At 38.0% G+C, this 19959-nt stretch overlaps 1 protein-coding gene across 2 annotated transcripts in view; it reads right to left on the bottom strand.

Moving 5' to 3' along the window:
* Nucleotides 1-19959, bottom strand: part of LOC124795245 (myosin-IIIb-like) — a 271037-nt gene that overhangs the window by 12639 nt on the left and 238439 nt on the right. The window contains exons 22-26 of one of the 2 annotated variants that reach the window (XM_047259178.1): nt 17373-17482; nt 12770-12940; nt 5272-5421; nt 4904-4977; nt 3402-3482 (exon numbers count right to left, since the gene is read on the bottom strand). In XM_047259178.1, the coding sequence (XP_047115134.1) occupies nt 3402-3482; nt 4904-4977; nt 5272-5421; nt 12770-12940; nt 17373-17482 (586 nt within the window). The remainder of the gene's footprint in view (nt 1-3401; nt 3483-4903; nt 4978-5271; nt 5422-12769; nt 12941-17372; nt 17483-19959) is intronic. The other variant, XM_047259179.1, reaches the window with a different exon arrangement.

Below are 19959 nucleotides of genomic sequence, written 5' to 3'. Positions count from 1 at the left end.
GGGTGAACAGAGGCACAGTGCTGCATGAGGAGCTACTTCTAGATTGAAAATAGTGGCTCACTGGTATAAAAACAGAAAATACATGCCACATATGCTATTTATCTCGAATTTTCATTTCCTAGTTCTGTTTTGGTAATAATTGGACAGGGTGTCCCATATAAAGCCGAGACATGTCACATACTGGTTAATCAGATCTTGGTGAATTTCTTGTGAAGTCAACTGGATGCCCATGGCCACCACTTCCAGCATTTCTTATGAACACGTAGCCACATACTTTTTCATGTCACTATTATCTATTCTTTTTTAATTAATTGTTACTTGAATCTCAGCTGAGAGACTTACTGGTTTTATGTGGGACACCTAATAATTTTGGGCTTTTAGTGTCCAGATTCTAGCAACCTCGAATACCAAACATCCTTGTGTACAGAAGCACTGTAGTATCTACACTGAATGCTGTTTTTTAATACTGTAGTAATATCATTATTAAAACATCAGTACTGAACACTGCACAACGGAAGGAGATTCCAGTTTAAATTTTTGATTACAAATAACTTTTATTATTTGTTAGCTTTGTATTACAACTGCTGCTGTACATGCTTGCCATGATGCACGAAGTCCAGATATGGCACCTGCACCATATGAGGGACGCACGAGTCACTGCCTTTGTAGTATTATTTTCTCCATTCTTTGGCAAAATCTATAGACCAAAATATGGCTCAGAAACATCATAACTCATTCTAAACTTAAAATTGCCCTTCACACATAATTCTGCTGGGTTTCAACTCAGCATGACATGACCTGAACAGAGTGACTTTTTTTTATAATTTTTGTTTGTTACGAAGCTGGTGATCATGAGAAGCCTTTCTCCCTTTCAGTCTTTACTGTGTCAGTCATTTATTCATCAGTCACTTCCCATCATTTATAACCTTATCTGCTTTCATATTTTACTGAATCATCAGTCTTCTGACTGGTTTGATGCACCTGCCACGAATTGCTCTCCTGTACCACCACCTTCATCTCAGAGTAGTATTTGCACCCTGCTCATCCTCAATTATTTGTTGGCTGTATTCCAGTATTGTCTTCATCTACAGTTTTTACTTTCTACTGCTCCCTCTAGTATCATGGAAGTTGTTCCCGATGCCTTAATAGGCATCCTATCATCCTGTCCTTTCTCCTTGACTGGATTTTCCATATATTTGAGTGGAGGAGCAGTACAAGAAACTTCTACGGAGTGTTGAATCATGAGTCTACAATTTGGTATTCAGATATGCCTGGTGAACATCATTTACACTCTTGTGATGTGGTGAGCACGAAATATGAAAGAACCATTATGACGCTCTGAAGCTGTTCTATCTGGTGTCAGCTCGAACAGCATTCTATGATGACAGTCTGATGTTTGGAACTTTTCTGTATTATCATGATAATGCTGCTAATCATAGCTCTCATTGTTTGAAGAAAATAGGGTTGGTATGCCCTGCATGTACTCCTTGTATGTCTTTGGAATTAAATGGAGTGTAGCTTACACCACAAATCAATTCACCCCAAAATCCAGCAACTAATTTTCACTATACTTTAGAAAGCACAAAAAGAAATACTGTGTTTAATGTAGCAAAACTTAAATGAAGCATTCAGTGAAGATTAAATACTTTAATAATCGTACACCAATACTTACTTGGCCGACATTTTTAAGACCAAATAGCAATTGATGTTTAGAGACACTTTACAGTTTTCCCTTTACTACACTTTGTCTTTAAATCCTGACAAAGGAAAAAGGAGCTACTTGTTAAAATAGAGTGACATTTGTGAATTGTTGCTAATGTGTGATTGTTTAACAAGGCCATCTGACATTCCAGATATAGCAATGGTTAGAATTGTTATTTTGTTCGGTGTTCTTGTAGTTTCCAATCTTAATGATAAGTGTCATGTTTGGCAGTTTGTGTTATGTTTCTCACATAACAGCCTCATAAACTGTCCTCTTGTGGTGAACTGACTGATTTTTGTTCAAACTATTTTCTTACAGAAAGTACAATTATATGTATAGTAAACTAATATTTCTATTGCATCTTGCATTCCTATGCTACTTCTTATTACTGGTAAGTTTAATTCTTCTGCCACCAGAAATGACATGTCTCAACTTTTAGCCAAAGCTATAGGACTGACACTGAAAGTAAGCTGCACAATGTGAAAGTACTGTGCAGGGTGCATTCCATATTAGACAGCCTTCTCCTCTTGTATATTAAATTATTAACTTCCTTTACTATCCAAGATATTTCTTTTCATTTTTATTTTTTCAATCAGTTTTATTAATTATTTACATCCTAATTATAACATCTTTAATTTCTCCCATTCCTTCCTTTTCTCTGCAAAAATATGCTACTGTGAAAAATTAACATGTATTATGCTGCACAGCAAAAATAACTTAGCATACTCGATGATACAAATGAACTTTCTCACATGTACTCCTTATATGTCTTTGGAATTAAATGGAGTGTAGCTTGCACCACAAATCAATTCACCTTAAATCCAGCAAGATGACAATTCAGAGATTGATGTCAGCTTAAAATTGGCACACACAGAAGCTCATTAACAGCTACATCTCATGATAATATATGTTGGCACATAAGTCCAAAGTCTCAGTGTAAAAGATATTGAGAGCTGGAAATACATGAGAAGCACTGAAACCAGTGATCATTCTGGTGGGTCCTCAAGACTAATTGGTATCATCAGAGCTTAAAGAGTACTTTTCAAAGCAGTTACCACAGGAAGCCTTTTCAGTGACTGCAGGAAACTTTTTTACAGTTGACATATAATAGCCAGTGGCATGGTTTCATCCTTAATGAACATCAGAGTGTTATATTACAATCAATATTCAAAGGAGCTTTGACAAAAAAATGTAACTGTTCAACAGGTATGGAGCAAGACCACCATTGGCAGATGATTTTTAAAGGTTATTTTAAAGTTTGTTTGACATAACTCCCGGGAAAAAACTACTACATCTCTCACCAAGCATCATATCATTATCTTTAATCAGATGTATAAATGATTCAGACTTTTCTGTGCTTCTGTAAATTTCTGCATACTGTCATGGATTGGTGACAAACCAAATAGCAATCCATTCAAAAAGCCACCAGCTATTCAATAAAGTGAGAAGCTGTATAATCTTCTAGAAGGCAATCGATGTTTTAATATTAGTGGCTTGTAACATGGTGACAAAATCTTTTCAACTGTGTTGTTTAACCAATATTTTGTTGCAAATACTGTACAAAAATTTTCTAAATGGACAATTCTGTCACAAGCTATGGATAAAGTATACTGAATACAGGGTGGCAGCGATACACATTTTACTCGGCAGACTAAAGGGAATTTCTATTTAGCATACAAACAACCATTCAGAAACAAACCTTATTGGGCGTAATTTGTTCTCCACTTCAATAATGGGAAGGTCCCAGGTTGCCTCATCATCTCCAAACTCTGGAGAAGGACTGACCAGCACACCACACACATATATACATACAAGGCAATAGCCAGACACAGAAAGAAATGTAAAGAAAAGTATAATGTATTCCTACACAACTGACAATGTACTAACACATTTTAATAAGTGAAAGTTTGTTGATTATCCTTACACATGTGAATAGCCATATCAGATCATTGCATATAAAGTCAGATTTTAGGTTGCATATCCCACCACACTGCTTAACAGTCCCAATATAATGGTAATATCATGTAAATGGATAGATAAAAAAGTCTACTCACCAAGCAGTGGTAGGAGAACACACATATAAATTAAAATGTGCAAGCTTTTGGAGCCAGTAGCTCCTCCTCCTGGTTGAAGGGGTAGGAAGAGGGGTGAAGGAAAAGCACTGGTGAGGGTAAGGAAAAGAAGCAGAGTTCTGTAAAGTCACTCAGAATCCTGGGTCAGGTGAGGCTTACCTGACATAATGAGAAGGAAAGATTGATTATTGGGGACCTGTCCACTTGGCGAGTAGCTTTTTTTACCTACCCAATTACATTATATTTTCAAAAATTGATCATTTTCATTAATACAATGATAAATTATACATTCATATATCTACCAACAGCACGCAATTAATTTAATATAAGTGAAATGCATCTGCTTTTACTTCACACATGAGAAACATCTAGATCAACAGAAGTATCTCTAGGGAAGAGACTCATTCTTTTATCTACCCTTATAATGAATTAAAACATGTGAGCATTATTATGTTTCTATTCTCTTTGAACTGAATGGAAAATGACAACATCATGAATTGTATAGTTCCACACTTTCATTCAATTTTTGAAAATCTGGAACTGCCAAGCAAAAGGGTAAGTGGAGGCTCAACATTCTCACTAAAAGCTTCACAACAATGCAAAGTCCAATATTGTGAAAACAACATGTAAAACAGAACTCAACAGGTGGTCAAGAGGATTTTTTCCACCACAAATCAGGATAATCTTTTGCATGAAAGATTCTGCAATTAACATGCTATGAGAAATATTGTTGAAGTGTTGTTCTTTTAGCCAAATACTGAAAATCTATGAGAGTAGTATGTAAGAAATAGTAACCCAGTGGGACAAAGAAACAGCAATAGTGGGGAATATTTTGATCAGTATTAAATACATAGCTTACTGTTGCTTGAAGTTTCTTTGTGAAATCCAACATTTCAAGTGCAACATTTTGATAGTAATTTAGAAACAGCAACAGTAATAATTACAACAAGCATTTTGCTTTGAGTTTTTATTAAATAAAACCATACGACACATAACATGCATTGTATGTCTCATGACATGCATTGTATGTCTCAGCAACCTATAGACATTATAACTAGTACATACAGCATCAAAAATTCGCAGTTTAAGGATTTAAACTTGCATTAGATTTTAAGAATGTATTACTCACCTGCTCATTTCTTCTTGAAGTGCTTCATAATATGAACTTGTCTCATTAGGCATTGCTTGTTTAGCATCTGGACGCTGCAATCATTTAAAATTGCTATATTTAGCACAAATATTACTTGTGATATATGCTATATTATAAAAGACTGCAGGAACATTTAAAGCCATGAAACAATATTTTCCTGGTGTAGATAATACGATTATCATGTCAACATTAATCAAAAAATATTACATACTACACATTACATATTATTTCATCAAATTTGAATCTGTAGCTTCAAAGGTACATTCTTTTCTATAACACTTAAAATGTCTGCACAAGTTCTCCTTCAAATACTTTTTAATTATGCTAATAAAAACATGTTTTATCACCTGGTTGTTTCCTTTGCTGACAATTCCTGGTATGAGATGAAATCCCTTTGGCCTGACATAATCCTTGGGAGGATCTTGAACCTCAGACAGTCTTACACCAGGTTTATTTCGGCGAAGGTACTTATGGGCTTCCTGATTCATCATATGTACCTGAAAACAAAGAATTGTAGGAACGTCTGATGAGAGTGCATGTAGTTACACTTTCTGCCACCATGTAAAAATATGGTTTTGAAGGACAGTCAGAAAGTTGTGTGGGCAGAGGAAAAGGGGAGGGATGATGAAGCACATGATAATGACTGTCCTCAACACAAGTTGTAATACATGTTCAATATTCTCTCTCAACTCAGCAATATGCTGCATCCATAACACGGCTCGGTCAACAGTTGCTCGCTGCATACTCGCTATAAATCAGAGCGATATGTCATTGTATGCATCCCTGACAGGTGTGATCTTTCAGATACCTCCATAACCAGGGGATCTCGAAGGCCACACATCTTGAAATTGCGTAGAGGTGATGTGGTCTGACAAGTAACATGGAATACTGTGCCATTTTGCATGAAAATAGTGGTGTGGACACAACTACATTCTTGGAAAGCTGGAATTACATCTTGCATAAGGAGATCTTACAACATGCAGATGTCAATGTATGCTTAACAGGCTCACAAGGTGTCACCTCCTCTAAGAAAAATGGACCGAGAATGAAGGAGCTTGCGAAACCACACCAAACAGTCATATAAGCTGGATGTTCCTCAACAACATGCAGTGAGATAGAATCCCATATGCAACAGTTCTGTGTGTTTATGGCACTGTGCAGAGTAAAATGTGGCTCATCCATTCAAAGAACTGTCACCAACCACATGTCATCCATTTTCATGCATGCCCAGCAAAATCTTTTGAACTGCCGACCAGAGAGAGAGTTCTGATGACACCACTCGAGCACTAGCTGTAGAATTTAAGACATGCTACACGGTCAGCTATAGCTAAAACAACTACTTCAACAAGTGCCATGGGAATGGGCTGCCTCCCTCTCCCTGCTGCACCACTTAATTTGCCTGTTTCTTCAAATTTCTTGGTCATATTTTTTAGCCTGTTTACTGACATGGGACATTTTCATAGCTTTTTCTGTTGGCAGTATTCCCACAATGCAGCATTTCAATTGCTCCCATATGATAAAAAAACTTTACCAGCCGTGCTTGGTCTTTGTTCCCAATATCCATTGTATTTCATACAGAAAACTTCAACTTTCTTAGCCCTTTACACCAACAGTCACTTCTTTATTATTTTCTTCAGCATATTCCATGAGTGCACCAATTAAAGAACATACCTATAATGTTTCAGCATCCTGTGATGTATACAGCCTCGACTGCAGTGCTCTGAACATCATAAGCTTAATTATAGCCATCTGGTACTACCATTCAAGTATAACTGTTTTTTTCGTTATGACACCCCACTTTCTGTTATACATGCATGCAATAGGAAGTCATTAATGCTGTGACATTTTAGTTTCTAAAGTAGGATCTACAGCTATCTTCAGAGCCATACTTTGCAAATCACTGTGAAGTGACTGGCAGGTGGTACTTCACATTGTACCAGTTATTAGAGCTTTTTCCTCTTCCATTCATTAATGGAGCAATGGAAGAATGAGTGATTAAACACCCATGGGTGCACTGTAATTAGTCTAATCTAGTCTTTGTGATACCTATGGGAGTGATATGCAGAGGGTTGTAATATAACCCTAAATTCATCACATACAGTCAGTTCTTGAATTTAGTACGTAGGCTCCCTCAGGATAGTTTGTGTTTGTCTACAAGTGTTGGCCAGCTCAGTTCTTTCTGCATCTTAATGACAAACTTCCATGGGTCAAACAAACCTGGTGACCATTCAGGCTGCCCCTGTTTGTATACATCCAGTGTCCTCTGCAGTACTATTTGGTACATGTCTCACACACTTGAGCAGTATTCTAAGATGGATCACATGAGTGTTCTGAAAGCCTGAGGTACATACATCTCAGCTTATGTGACCATTCCATTTTCATATCCCTACCAACTGTTACACCTAACCAATACCATCTGTGACTCACTGATACTATATAGTGTGTGTGTGTGTGTGTGTGTGTGTGTGTGTGTGTGTGTGTGTGTGTGTGTGCGCGCGCCCGCGTGCAAATACCAAAATTTTACATTTCTGTACATTTAAAGCAAGTTCTCAACCTATGCACCACTTTGAAATCTTATCAATATGTGGTTGAATATCTGTGCAACTTTTTCAGGCAGTACTTCAGTACAAACAACTGCAATATCTGTGAAAATTCTAGGGTTTCTACTAATGTTGTCAGCTAGGTCATTAATATACAACATGAATAGCAAGGCTCTCAACAACTCCATGGGGCAAACCTAAAGTTATTTCTGCTCTGTAGATGACTCTCCATCCACGACTATGTGATGCGTACTCCCAATCCAGGCATCTTCGATCTAGTAACAAACTTTGCTTGCAACCCCATATAATTGCACTTTCGATAATAAGTGCATGTGTGACACTGACTCAAACGCTTTTCAAAAGTCAAGAAATACTGCATCTACCTGACTGCCGTGATCCATGGCTTTCAGGAAGTCATGTGAAGAAAGCAGAAGTTGGGTTTCACTTAAACTTTGTTTATGTAGTCGAGGCTGGAGGGGATCATTCCATTTCAGATACCTCATTATGTTTAAGCTCAGAATATGTTACAAGGTTCAACAACAAATGAACACAAAGGATGTTGGATAGCGGGTTTCGGGATCACTTCTGCTACCCTGCTTGTAGAAGGGTGTGTATGATCTGAGCTTTCTTCCAGCTACTGGGCACAGTGATCTGCAGTCGCTTATGGTTAAAAGAGGAGCTAACTGATAGAATCTGATAGGGATTTCATATGGCATTGAAGCTTTGTTCAATTTTAGTGATTTCAGCTGTTTCTCAACACTACTAAAACTAATATCTACATCACTCATGTCTGCAGTGATGTGAGACATTAAACTGAGGCAATAATCCAGGAATGAAAGGAATTACAAGGTCACAGGAAAAGTCAACAAGATGTTTTTCCTTCATTAACTTACATGTAATTTCTTTTGTGAGATTATTTATGGCTTCAATCATAAAGAATTCAGTACAGAGGCACTGAGATCAGTCCCAAACTGTTAAGATTTCTCACGGAAAGAAATTTGGTGATACTGTCAAAAATTGAACTGATTAGATTTTTCCCCACAAATGGTATAAGTAGCATCACAAAGAATTGGACAATACAGATAGTATTTCAGGAAAAAGAGTAATTCGTTCATACCTGACTCTTAATGGATCGTCACATGACACTAAAGGCAAATTAACATGTAGCACCTAAACTGAAAGAAAATGCTGCTTACCCAGTTGTACTTAATAGTTGTTTGCATAGCACTGCAGTGAATACTTTCATAATTGTTAAAGAAAGATTTCTGAACGTTGAAATAATATAAATCTAGAAAAACAAATAATTTACAAAAGACTGGGTTGCAAGAAATGAAATTAATTTTCTTTTAAATACAGGGTGATTCAAAAAGAATACCACAACTTTAAAAATGTGTATTTCATGAAAGAAACATAATATAACCTTCTGTTATACATCATTACAAAGAGTATTTAAAAAGGTTTTTTTTCACTCAAAAACAAGTTCGGAGATGTTCAATATGGCCCCCTCCAGACACACGAGCAATATCAACCCGATACTCCAACTCGTTCCACACTCTCTGTAACATATCAGGCGTAACAATTTGGATAGTTGCTGTTATTTCTCGTTTCAAATCATCAATGGTGGCTGGGAGAGGTGGCCGAAACACCATATTCTTAACATACCCCCATAAGAAAAAATCGCAGGGGGTAAGATCAGGGCTTCTTGGAGGCCAGTGATGAAGTGCTCTGTCACGGGCTGACTGGCGGCCGATCCATCGCCTTGGGTAGTTGACGTTCAGGTAGTTACGGACAGATAAGTGCCAATGTGGTGGCACTCCATCCTGCTGAAATATGAATTGTTGTGCTTCTTGTTCGAGCTGAGGGAACAGCCAATTCTCTAACGTCTCCAGATACTGTAGTCCAGTTACAGTAACACCTTCGAAGAAAAAGGGACCAAAAACTTTATTGGCTGAAATGGCACAGAAAACGTTCACCTTAGGCGAGTCACGTTCATACTGAGTTGTTTCCCGCGGATTCTCAGTGCCCCATATACAGATATTGTGACGGTTGACTTTCCAGTTAGTGTGGAAAGTTGCTTCATCACTAAACACAATCTTTGAAATGAAAGATTCAATCTGTTTCCATTTGAGCAAGGATAAAATCACAAAAATCGACTCTTTTAATCTTATCGGCTGCAGACAGTGCTTGAACCAATTTCAGACGATAAGGTTTCATAACTAACCTTTTTCGTAGGACTCTCCATACAGTTGATTGTGGAATTTGCAGCTCTCTGCTAGCTCTGCGAGTCGATTTTCCTGGGCTGCGAACAAATACTTGCTGGATGCGTGCTACATTTTCATCACTCGTTCTCGGCCGTCCAGAACTTTTCCCTTTGCACAAACACCCATTCTCTGTAAACTGTTTATACTAACGTTTAATACACCACCTATCAGGAGGTTTAACACCATACTTCGTTCGAAATGCACGCTGAACAACTGTCGTCGATTCACTTCTGCCGTACTCAATAACACAAAAAGCTTTCTGTTGAGCGGTCGCCATCTTAGCATCAACTGACACTGACGCCTAGTCAACAGCGCCTGAAGCGAACAAATGTACAACTAAATGAAACTTTATAGCTCCCTTCATTCGCCGACAGATAGTGCTTAGCTCTGCCTTTTGTCGTTGCAGAGTTTTAAATTCCTAAAGTTGTGGTATTCTTTTTGAATCACCCTGTATTTTGGTTTCTCAAAGTAGCGTGTGCCTGCAGGCTTTCTGTTTTAAAAATATTTTTTTTTTACCTTGTATATTGCTATATAAATGGTCAAGGGGTTTATAGCTACATAATTATTCTCCTCTGTTCCAGCCAAAAGCTGAGGAAAGAGTACTATCAGTCACTTTCTTTGTAATATTACATTCATGAAGGGTACTGCTCTTTGTTATGGATGTGAGAACAAATCCATAAGAAATAAATACACTGCTGATCTACTGTCACTGTGTATTGCTTTCTAAAGAGCTGTCTGCAAAGAGATCATGTATGGACACCACACTTCATCCTTGTCACATTTTACAGAGAAATATTCTCTTCCTAAGATAACTGTTGTTCCAAAAAAATGGGATAAATGAGTGAGAATATGTACAGTAAGCTAACTTTAGACTTTCTACCTCTGATATTACCACAGTTAAAAAGTTGCTGATCCTGAAGGTTTGAGTAGCTCTATTATATGCGACTTCCAGGTCAAGTGAATGGTACACTTCTGCATCTAACATTCTGAATTCCAGTTCTTGATCAGCTTATCAATGTGACAGTTCTATTTTATCCTGTTATCCAATGTAAGAAACTTATTTAAATTGCATATATGTGTTGTTGTTGTGGTCTTCAGTCCTGAGACTGGTTTGATGCAGCTCTCCATGCTACTCTATCCTGTGCAAGCTGCTTCATCTGCCACTACCTACTGCAGCCTACATCCTTCTGAATCTATTTAGTGTATTCATCTCTTGGTCTCCCTCTACGATTTTTACCCTCCACGCTGCCCTCCAGTACTAAATTGGTGATCCCTCGATGTCTCAGAACATGTCCTACCAACCGATCCCTTCTCCTAGACAAGTTGTGCCACAAGCTCCTCTTCTCCCCAATTCTATTCAATACCTCCTCATTAGGTATGTGATCTACCCATCTAATCTTCAGCATTCTCCTGTAGCACCACATTTTGAAAGCTTCTATTCTCTTCTTGTCTAAACTATTTATCGTCCACGTTTCACTTCCATACATGGCTACACTCCATACAAATACTTTAAGAAACGACATCCTGACACTCAAATCTATACTCAATGTTAACAAATTTTTCTTCTTCAGAAACGCTTTCCTTGCCATTGCCAGTCTACATTTTGTATCTTCTCTACTTCAACTATCATCAGTTATTTTGCTCCCCAAATAGCAAAACTCCTTTACTATTTTAAGTGTCTCATTTCCTAATCTAATTCCCTCAGCATCACCTGATTTAATTTGACTACATTCCATTATCCTCGTTTTTCTTTTGTTGATGTTCATCTTATACCCTCCTTTCAAGACACTGTCCATTCCGTTCAACTGCTCTTCCAAGTCCCTTGCTGTCTCTGACAGAATTACAATGTCATCAGCGAACCTCAAAGTTTTTATTTCTTCTCCATGGATTTTAATACCCACTCCAAACTTTTCTTTTGTTTCCTTTATTGCTTGTTCAATATACAGATTGAATAACATCGGGGAGAGGCTACAACCCTGTCTTACTCCATTCCCAACCACTGCTTTCCTTTCATGTCCCTCGGCTCTCATAACTGCCATCTGGTTTCTGTACAAACTGTAAATAGCCTTTCGCTCCCTGTATTTTACCCCTGCCACCTTTAGAATTTGAAAGAGAGTATTCCAGTCAACATTGTCAAAAGCTTTCTCGTAAATAGCCTTTCGCTCCCTGTATTTTACCCCTGCCACCTTTAGAATTTGAAAGAGAGTATTCCAGTCAACATTGTCAAAAGCTTTCTCTAAGTCTACAAATGCTAGAAACGTAGGTTTGCCTTTCCTTAATCTTTCTTCTAAGATAAGTCGTAAGGTCAGTATTGCCTCACGTGTTCCAGTATTTCTACGGAATCCAAACTGATCTTCCCCGAGGTCGGCTTCTACTAGTTTTTCCATTCGTCTGTAAAGAATTCTTGTTAGTATTTTGCAGCTGTGGCTTATTAAACTGATTGTTCGGTAATTTTCACATCTGTCAGCACCTGCTTTCTTTGGGATTGGAATTATTATATTCTTCTTGAAGTCTGAGGGTATTTCACCTGTCTCATACATCTTGCTCACCAGATGGTAGAGTTTTGTCAGGACTGGCTCTCCCAAGGCTGTCAGTAGTTCTAATTGAATGTTGTCTACTACGGGGGCCTTGTTTCGACTCAGGTCTTTCAATGCTCTGTCAAACTCTTCCCGCAGTATCATATCTCGCATTTCATCTTCTTCTATATATCATTTTTGGAAATGCCATATCTGAGGGAATATTTGAGTAAGAGCCTTAGTGAAGTATGTCATCGTCGTCATCATATCATCAAAGTACATCATCATTAAAGTACCGCATTATCATTATCATTAAAGTACATCATTATTCTCAACAAAACATAATTTTCCTGTTACTGCTTAATTTCTGGAGATCAATATTGGCACAGGTACAAACCATGTACTGTGAGCAAAGACCGATATTTTGCTAGCTGCAGATGTACTAATGAACCAAGTCATATATTCATTAGAATAAAGAATAAAACATAAACGCAGGTACCAAGGGGAAGACAGCACTTTGATACTTACATTTTGTGAAAATGTGATAAGATCAGCTTGTCGATCAGGAAGTCTGGCAACCTTCTGTGGCTGCTTTTGTTTTTGTCTGTTCTTCTGCACAGGTAGAGGCTCTCCTTTCCTCCAACTGCGATAGTACCTCTGAATTATCAGAGCTGCATCATCAGGTGTCAAGCCTTCCTTCTGCATGCAATACAGTTCATATATTTTAGATGCGGTATATGCATTGTAATGACATATCATATGACCATGGTAATACATAACATCAGTAGCTGAGAAATCATGAATGATTTTTATATTTCTACTGATAAGAAACAAATAAAAGTTGATTCCGTTTCTAAATGCAACATGTCTGACAGGAAAGCACACAGATTTATCAATTAATACTAACACTAATCTATTTATAATTAGTAAGATGTCAAGAAGATGAACATTACATTAAATTATTCACTCTGTGAGTGATATTGGTCAAAATATAAAATAGCTGGGGAAAGGTGAATGAAGGAAGAGAGGTAAGATGAATGGTATGACTTCTACTGACAAAATTTAGAAATGTATATGTCTTGCAAATGTATATGTCTTACAAGATAAAGATGTTTAACAATGAAATTTCATAAAGAGTCTCAGGTGCTTTTAACATAACTGCCTGATATGATTCCTTACCAGAAAATGTTCTCTGATTAACACTTTACCTGGTAATTTCTTTTGCCTATCAGTGCTGTCAGCTACTACAAATAGGTTGCAGCAGGTTATGGAGGACAGATGAAAGGACACTTTATTAGTTTAGATGACAAATGTAGCCGAGAGACTGGCTGAATGGGCTGTGCCTTTTTGTAACACTTGGCTAGACAGTACTTAAATGTATCTTGAGGACAAAAATTGGTGAAATATGCAATTGAAATCACCCTCTAAATGCTTCTGTTGTTGGCAAAACAGATTAAAGGTATAGTTAACAACATTACTTATATCTTTAGTGATGGCCCCCATTCAACACAATTTCAAATGAAATATTATTCAGCATTAGACAGTGAATAATAACAATGTCTCTACAAGGGAGTCTAATGGGCCTCTCTGGAATTCCCTCTGTAACTGGTTTGATGCTCTCTTGAAAAGATCTTGGATTTGTTTGACCAACAGTTCCAATCCATAACCCACGAACTACATTCCTGCATCAAGTACATATACTGCTTCCTTCACTCCCTCTCACCAACCTTATCTTGGTGTACTTGGATCCTGTTTTGTAACTGCTGACAACCACCTCCCTGTGAGCAATATCCTTGCTGCTCATGGCCTCACTGCCACTTTTTTCCAAGACCCTGCTCACTCCAAACTCACTACACCATTTCTTACAAGTCTGACTAATTATATCCATAACTATAACTACGTCTCCTCTGAGGAGAATATACATTACAGATCATTAAGATCCTAAACCACTTGTTAAGTTCACATTCATTTATGACACCCTCATAATATAAACCCATGGCAAGACGCTTTGTCATTCCTACACAGCCTCAACAGCTTTTCTCCTTTCCATTTCCTGGTCCTTTTCAGTTCAGCAAGTAACCTTCCTGAACATTGACCTCCAACACTCCAATGACTCAATAAAAACGTCCACCATATGACGCCACTGATCATCAACTGTACTTCTATCTCCATAGAATGGAGATCCCATCCCTCCCATACAAAACAGTCCAGTAGAATTAGCATTCAAATCGTAAATAATTGCTACAAAAGGTTTTATTGTTTTAATGGCTTCGTTTGTGTCCCAGTATAACTGTCCTAGGTTTTCCCACTCGGCGGAGTTGTGGAAAAGTGGTGGTGGTGGTGGTGGTGGTGGTGGTGGTGGTGGTGGAGGGGGGGGGGGGGGGGGCAAAATGTACCTGAAAAAGATGTATTTTTTCGGTTTTGTGATTATATCTTGTAAATGACTCACAATATCGAAAACATAGTGTAATTAAAAATTATAGGGCATTAAATTCTGCATTGAATGAGACCATCCGTATATTTTTTGGATCACCAGTTTCCATACTAGTGCTCTTCAATATTGGACCAATTTTACATGTTCATCAAAAATTTTCTTTTTAACCTCTGTTTCTTGGCAATATCGTTGAAACTAACCCACCTATCAATAATGTCGTTCATAAAAAAGATATGGAGAGATAAATTCTGCATTTGATGAAACCAAAAGTGAATTTATTGGGCCATCCATTTGTGTACCGCCCATCATTAAAGTTGGACCATTTCTCATCTTCAATGAAGACAATTTCAAATGTAGTTCTTCAGTAATCCTTACATACACACTTTTAAATACAGAACTATAGAAACCCATTGTCTTGTACTTATTTAATATAGTAATAGAATAAAATATTAAAATTTTGTAAAATTTGAAAAATAATATTAAAAAAGTTTTTCATATATCGAGGGTTAAGAACTGAGACCTCGTATCTGATGGATGTCAGAAAAAGTCCTGGCTCAGAAAAACATTTAAGTGAAAGAAATATATATTATCACAAAATGAAGCAATGCACAACCTGAGAGTAATAAATGATTATGCTTCATCATCATCATCATCATTTAAGACTGATTATGCCTTTCAGCGTTCAGTCTGGAGCATAGTCCCCTTTATAAAATTCCTCCATGATCCCCTGTTCCATGCTAACATTGGTGCCTCTTATGATGTTAAGTCTATTACTTCAAAATCATTCTTAACCGAATCCAGGTACCTTCTCCTTGGTCTGCCCCGACTCCTTCTACCCTCTACTGCTGAACCCATGAGTCTCTTGGGTAACCTTGCTTCTCCCATGCGTGTAACATGACCCCACCATCTAAGCCTGTTCGCCCTGACTGCTACATCTATAGAGTTCACTCCCAGTTTTTCTTTGATTTCCTCATTGTGGACACCCTCCTGCCATTGTTCCCATCTACTAGTACCTGCAATCATCCTAGCTACTTTCATATCCGTAACCTCAACCTTGTTGATAAGGTAACCTGAATCCACCCAGCTTTCGCTCCCATACAACAAAGTTGGTCGAAAGATTGAACAGTGCACAGATAACTTAGTCTTGGTACTGACTTCCTTCTTGCAGAAGAGAGTAGATCGTAGCTGAGCACTCACTGCATTAGCTTTGCTACACCTCGCTTCCAGTTCTTTCACTATGTTGCCATCCTGTGAGAATATGCATCCTAAGTACTTGAAACTGTCCACCTGTTCTAACTTTGTTCCTCCTATTGGGCTCTCAATCCGTTTATATCTCTTTCCCACTGACATTACTTTCGTTTTGGAGATGCTAATCTTCATACCATAGTCCTTACATTTCTGATCTAGCTCTGAAATATTACTTTGCAAACTTTCAATCGAATCTGCCATCACAACTAAGTCATCCGCATATGCAAGACTGCTTATTTTGTGTTCACACATCTTAATCTCACCCAGCCAGTCTATTGTTTTCAACATATGATCCATATATAATATGAACAACAGTGGAGACAGGTTGCAGCCTTGTCTTACCCCTGAAACTACTCTGAACCATGAACTCAATTTACCGTCAACTCTAACTGCTGCCTGACTATCCATGTAAAGACCTTTAATTGCTTGCAAAAGTTTGCCTCCTATTCCATAATCTCGTAGAACAGACAATAACTTCCTCCTAGGAACCTGGTCATGAATTTTTCAGGAATATGTAAAAATTGGTCCAATTTAGAAGAGCACTAGTATGGAAACAGGTGGTCCAAAAAATATGCAGATGGTCTCATTCAATGCAGAATTTCATGCCCTACAATTTTTAATTCCACTATATTTTCGATACTGTGAGTCATTTACTAGATATGATCACAAAACCGGAAAAATACCCCTTTGTTGGGTACATTTTTGCCCCCCCCCCCCCCCCCCCCCCCCCCACACACTACTTTTCCACAACTCTGCCGAGGGGGAAAACCCAGGATAGTCATATTGCGCCACAAATGAAGCCACTAAAACAATAAGACCTTTTGTAGCAATTATTTCCAATTTGTCTAATTTATAGGTTTAACCCTATTGGACTAAAAAGATATTTCTCATACACTAGCCACCCGTGTATAGCACACATGTATTGATAAACAATCCCTTGCCCAGTACACTGAAGGTATCACTAAGGCTTTTCCCAACAGTCATTGTTATCCAAATTAAGTGTTATGATCAGTTGCTGAAGATATCTTCTTTAAATATGTGCAAAGAGAATACAGTATGTAGCAAACAAATACAATCAACTCATGGTATCTGGAAAATTAATAAAGTTGTGAATAGATATCTGCTGAGGGAGGGAGGGAGGAGAAAAAAAAGAGAAAAAAAAAATCAGTAGCAAAGGGACAAAATATTGTCAACCAGAATACACAATGATACCTGTAATGCCACAATGCTGATTGTCTATTGAAGACATAACCCAAATAGAAAATATTAAATGTCATCAACTTGAAACCATACATCTCACTTTATCTGGAGATTTTGCAGAGGTTCCAAAAGTTCAAATAAAATTCCATCAGTTAATTTATGGATGTGTGCACACTACACCAGTACTTTCACTCTCAATGCTTAATTTATCTGAGCTTTTTCACAATGGTTTCATTAATGAAAACTTACCTCTAAGGCATCCTGAGCAGACTGAGCTGTATTGTGTGTTTCCAGAACCTTTCTGACTCTTGCCTCAATTTCTGCACCCCACCGTCGCCTCACTGTGTAGCCTCGGAAATCTTCAGTGAAGACAAATACAATTAAACTTCATATTGTCAGACTTTATTTTAAAGTTAGCATTAGTTCCAATTTAACATCTGCATAAATGTTGAAAGTAATATTTACATGATACAAAGCACAAATGGAGGAAAAATGTTGGTGACACTAAACTTGAAGAGTGGGGGATTTAAAAGCTAATGCTCATACACATGGCATTTCTAAGGTGACATTACAAACTTTTTCTAAAGGGGGGGGGGGGGGGAGAGAATGAGTACCCAACAGTACAAACTTTCTGTAAGGGGGGAGGGGGTGGGTAGACAATGATATACTACCAAGTGTATCATTTCCACTGTCATTACCTTTTTAAAAACAGGATGGCTCAGACTATTCTGGCAAGCCATAGTTTCTGCTGCCAACTGGGTAATACATACTATATGAATACTGAAGCAATAACACAACATAAAACTAAACAAGCATGTGAAATGGACATTGTGGAATCAGCCATGTGCAGTAACAAGGCAGGAGAAAATGTCATAATTTATAAGATAATGTTTATGAGCATTTGTTCAGAAATATGGAAATATACCAGATTAAATTAAACAGCAAGTTCAATATCTTAGAAAATGAAGAATATATGAACACAGACAAAAGAGGCAATAACTTACTAAAGCACTTATCATACAGCAAAACTGTCACTGATATGAAGGCAGCAAAGAAGAAAAAAAATCTAAAACCAATTAGGCAACAATTAAAGAGCAGGTGTGCATTTCAAGCAAACAATAATGAAAACATGACAGATATGCCGAATTAAACAAAACTATTTCAAAATATCTTTGAGCAGAAATGAAATGAGAATTTGTTAAGAGTACTAAAATTAAAACAGTATGAAGAAAACAAAACAGATACTTGTGTTCAGTAGACAATACACTGCACTTCATCAGTTAAGAGATCATAGTAACTAAGAACAGAGAGAGACACCTGTACTAGCAATAGAAGATTTTTTTACATAAAGGTTTTTGCGTAGTTCAAATGATGAGTTAGAAACACAGGCAGTTAATGATACAAGTTAACAAAATTCAAGAAAAAATGTGAAGGTATAAAAAGCCTTTTGAGGAATAAGAAAACAAAAGGTACCTGGAGACAACTGACTTTTTTCTAAATAGAAACAATGTAATCAGAAGTAAAAATAATACAGATGCAACTTGCAAAATTATTTACAGAATGACCAGAGCGAGACTTTAATGTTCCTGCCAACAGACATTACTGATTGCAGACCAGAGGCACTTCAACTACACTCACTCAGGTGCCACTAGAGAGCACCACTGGTCATGGATCTAGGTAATTCGTCATGGCCCAGGTCACATATGTGCCATACATGCTCAGGTGTATCACACATACTTGCTGTTCAGATTTTGACCCTGCTTTGTATACTTTTTGTGTGTGTTCAATACTCCACTCACGACAATGCTGATTTTGATCATGGCTCCTACATTCACGTCAGGCTCAGATCCTTTACTTGTAACAAGTTCTTACTACATCGTGTTTTCAGCAACAGCAACAGTTTGTGGTTCTGCAAACAAAGCAGAAGCTACATCAGCAGCATTTTGTGCCTCAGGAGCATCAGTCTGTTCTCCTGCAGCTTTTATCTCAGCAGCCACAACCGCAGCAGCAGCAGCAGCAACAGCAGCAACAGCAGATGCACCTTCTTGCTTCTTGGCTTAATGACATGTACGAGGGCAGTTCAATAAGTAATGCAACACATTTTTTTTCTGAAACAGGGGTTGTTTTATTCAGCATTGAAATACACCAGGTAATTCCCCAATCTTTTAGCTACACAACACTATTTCTCAACATAATCTCCAGTCAATGCTACGGCCTTACGCCACCTTGAAATGAGGGCCTGTATGCCTGCACGGTACCATTCCACTGGTCGATGTCGGAGCCAACGTCGTACTGCATCAATAACTTCTTCATCATCCGCGTAGTGCCTCCCACGGATTGCGTCCTTCATTGGGCCAAACATATGGAAATCCGACGGTGCGAGATCGGGGCTGTAGGGTGCATGAGGAAGAACAGTCTACTGAAGTTTTGTGAGCTCCTCTCAGGTGCGAAGACTTGTGTGAGGTCTTGCGTTGTCATGAAGAAGGAGAAGTTCGTTCAGATTTTTGTGCCTACGAACACGCTGAAGTCATTTCTTCAATTTCTGAAGAGTAGCACAATACACTTCAGAGTTGATCGTTTGACCATGGGGAAGGACATCGAACAGAATAACCCCTTCAGCGTCCCAGAAGACTGTAACCATGACTTTACTGGCTGAGGGTATGGCTTTAAACTTTTTCTTGGTAGGGGAGTGGGTGTGGCGCCACTCCATTGATTGCCGTTTTGTTTCAGGTTCGAAGTGATGAACCCATGTTTCATCGCCTGTAACAATCTTTGACAAGAAAATGTCACCCTCAGCCACATGAAGAGCAAGCAATTCCGCACAGATGGTTCTCCT

Source organism: Schistocerca piceifrons, chromosome 4 (genome assembly GCF_021461385.2).
Source record: "Schistocerca piceifrons isolate TAMUIC-IGC-003096 chromosome 4, iqSchPice1.1, whole genome shotgun sequence".
Lineage (NCBI taxonomy): Eukaryota > Metazoa > Arthropoda > Insecta > Orthoptera > Acrididae > Schistocerca > Schistocerca piceifrons.
The sequence above is the reverse complement of the archived record's forward strand: the minus strand, read 5'-3'. Positions and strand labels throughout refer to the sequence as shown.